Source organism: Colobus angolensis, unplaced genomic scaffold (assembly GCF_000951035.1).
Source record: "Colobus angolensis palliatus isolate OR3802 unplaced genomic scaffold, Cang.pa_1.0 Scaffold168, whole genome shotgun sequence".
Classification (NCBI taxonomy): Eukaryota; Metazoa; Chordata; class Mammalia; order Primates; family Cercopithecidae; genus Colobus; species Colobus angolensis.
This window is the reverse complement of record NW_012114799.1, coordinates 5571755-5574345: the sequence shown is the minus strand read 5'-3', so window position 1 is coordinate 5574345 and position 2591 is coordinate 5571755. Positions and strand designations below refer to the sequence as shown.

The 2591-nt window shown below is 47.4% G+C and overlaps 1 protein-coding gene across 1 annotated transcript in view; it reads left to right on the top strand.

Moving 5' to 3' along the window:
* LCT (lactase) overlaps positions 1-2591 on the top strand; it is a 56535-nt gene that overhangs the window by 29743 nt on the left and 24201 nt on the right. The window contains exon 8 of the mRNA XM_011937746.1: positions 614-2164. Coding sequence (XP_011793136.1) covers positions 614-2164 — 1551 coding nt within the window. The remainder of the gene's footprint in view (positions 1-613; positions 2165-2591) is intronic.

The following is a 2591-nucleotide window of genomic DNA, read 5'->3' as shown; positions in this document are numbered from 1 at the left end:
AAAAAAAAAAAAAAAAAGATTGATTTATGTATTCCATATAAAACCAAGACATCCTGGCGGGAACACATGGGACACATCCCCTCCACTAGTTATTTGAAGATGAGGATGCTCCTTTGCTTTGAGGTTTATGGCCACAAAAGTGGCCTGATGTTTTGTGAGGATCTTGTGGATTTTCCTTTTATCCATTCTGAGGAGGAAAAAGGGTGAACATTTACAGGGTAACCCAACTCATCCCCAAAACTTTCATGTCAAAGGAACACTTTTTAAAATCAACATTAATAACAGAGACTATACTTCTAATTTTTCAATAAAAACTATTTTATTGAAAAACAGTCCTCGCTGGTCTGAGGTAATAACTTATCTCAGTTCACGAGTTACAGATCAAACAGCTTCTAATACCCTGCTCCCCCTTCTCACGACTGCACTGACTGGTCTTCAGAAGATAAATAAATAAAACAGAGGTGTGCTAGCTCACTCCTGTAGTCAGTCCCAGCTACTTGGGAGAATCACTTGAGTCCAGGAGTTTGAGACCAGCCTGGGCAACACAGTGAGACCCCATCTCAATTAAATAAATTCATAAATAAATAAATCTAATTTTTATTTTTCTTCACAGCTATCAGGGAAGACTCCGTGGATGTTCGTTCCTACATTGCTCATTCCCTCATTGATGGCTTCGAAGGCCCCTCTGGTTACAGCCAGAGGTTTGGCCTGCACCATGTCAACTTCAACGACAGCAGCAAGTCAAGGACTCCCAGGAAATCTGCCTACTTTTTCACTAGCATCATAGAAAAGAACGGTTTCCTCACCAACGGGGCAAAAAGACTGCCACCACCTAATACAGCAAACCTCCCCTCCAAAGCCAGAGCCTTCACTTTTCCATCTGAGGTGCCCTCCAAGGCTAAAGTCGTTTGGGAAAAGTTCTCCAGCCAACCCAAGTTTGAAAGAGATTTGTTCTACCACGGGACCTTCCGGGATGACTTTCTGTGGGGCGTGTCCTCTTCCGCTTATCAGATCGAAGGCGGGTGGGATGCCGACGGCAAAGGCCCCAGCATCTGGGATAACTTTACCCACACACCAGGGAGCAATGTGAAAGACAAAGCCACTGGAGACATCGCCTGTGACAGCTATCACCAGCTGGATGCCGATCTGAATATGCTCCGAGCTTTGAAGGTGAAGGCCTATCGCTTCTCTATCTCCTGGTCTCGGATTTTCCCAACTGGGAGAAACAGCTCTATCAACAGTCACGGGGTTGATTATTACAATAGGCTGATTGATGGCTTGATGGCAAGTAACATCTTTCCTATGGTGACATTGTTCCACTGGGACCTGCCCCAGGCCCTCCAGGATATTGGAGGCTGGGAGAATCCTGCCTTGATTGAGTTGTTTGACAGCTACGCAGACTTTTGTTTCCGGACCTTTGGTGACAGAGTCAAGTTCTGGATGACTTTTAATGAGCCCATGTACCTGGCATGGCTGGGTTACGGCTCAGGGGAATTTCCCCCAGGGGTGAAGGACCCAGGCTGGGCACCATACAGGATAGCCCACGCCATCATCAAAGCCCATGCCACAGTCTATCACACGTACGATGAGAAATACAGGCAGCAGCAGAAGGGGGTCATCTCGCTGAGCCTCAGTACACACTGGGCAGAGCCCAAGTCACCAGGGGTCCCCAGAGATGTGGAAGCCGCTGACCGAATGCTGCAGTTCTCCCTGGGGTGGTTTGCCCACCCCATTTTTAGAAACGGAGACTATCCTGACGCCATGAAGTGGAAAGTGGGGAACAGGAGTGAACTGCAGCACTTAGCCACCTCCCGCCTGCCAAGCTTCACTGAGGAAGAGAAGAGGTTCATCAGGGCGACGGCCGACGTCTTCTGCCTCAACACATACTCCTCCAGAATCGTGCAGTACAAAACACCCAGGCTAAACCCATCCTCCTACGAAGATGACCAGGAGATGGCCGAGGAGGAGGACCCTTCGTGGCCTTCCACAGCAGTGAACAGAGCTGCGCCCTGGGGCATGCGAAGGCTGCTGAACTGGATCAAGGAAGAGTATGGTGACATTCCCATTTACATCACCGAAAACGGAGTGGGGCTGACCGATCCGGACGCAGAGGATACCAGTAGGATATTTTACCACAAAACCTATATCAATGAGGCTTTGAAAGGTATGTGAGGGTTCAGTTCCCTTTAAAGAAACCTTCCCACATTCCCTGGGTCGTGTGCCTGAAATATTTTGCCAGGATGATTTATGAGCCACCAACAGGTCTCTCTCTTAGGTCCCACCTCCATAATTCTTGATCTGTTTGGGGGTTATATGTTCCTTGAGAAGCTGGGGGAAAAAAAGGCTATGGTTGTCTCTGCAAAGGAAAAGCACAAACACCATACACACAGGGTCCCCAGCAGAATATTCCTATTGTCATGGGTCCATTCATTCATTATTTTAGGTGCTGGGGATACAGCAATGAACAAAACACAAATTTCTGCCTTCATAGAGCGTATCTTATGCACGTAAAACAAGAAAGTTGTGTAAATTCAAACTTCCTTTTTTTTTTTTTCTGAGATGGAGTCTTGCTCTGTTACCCAGACTGGAGT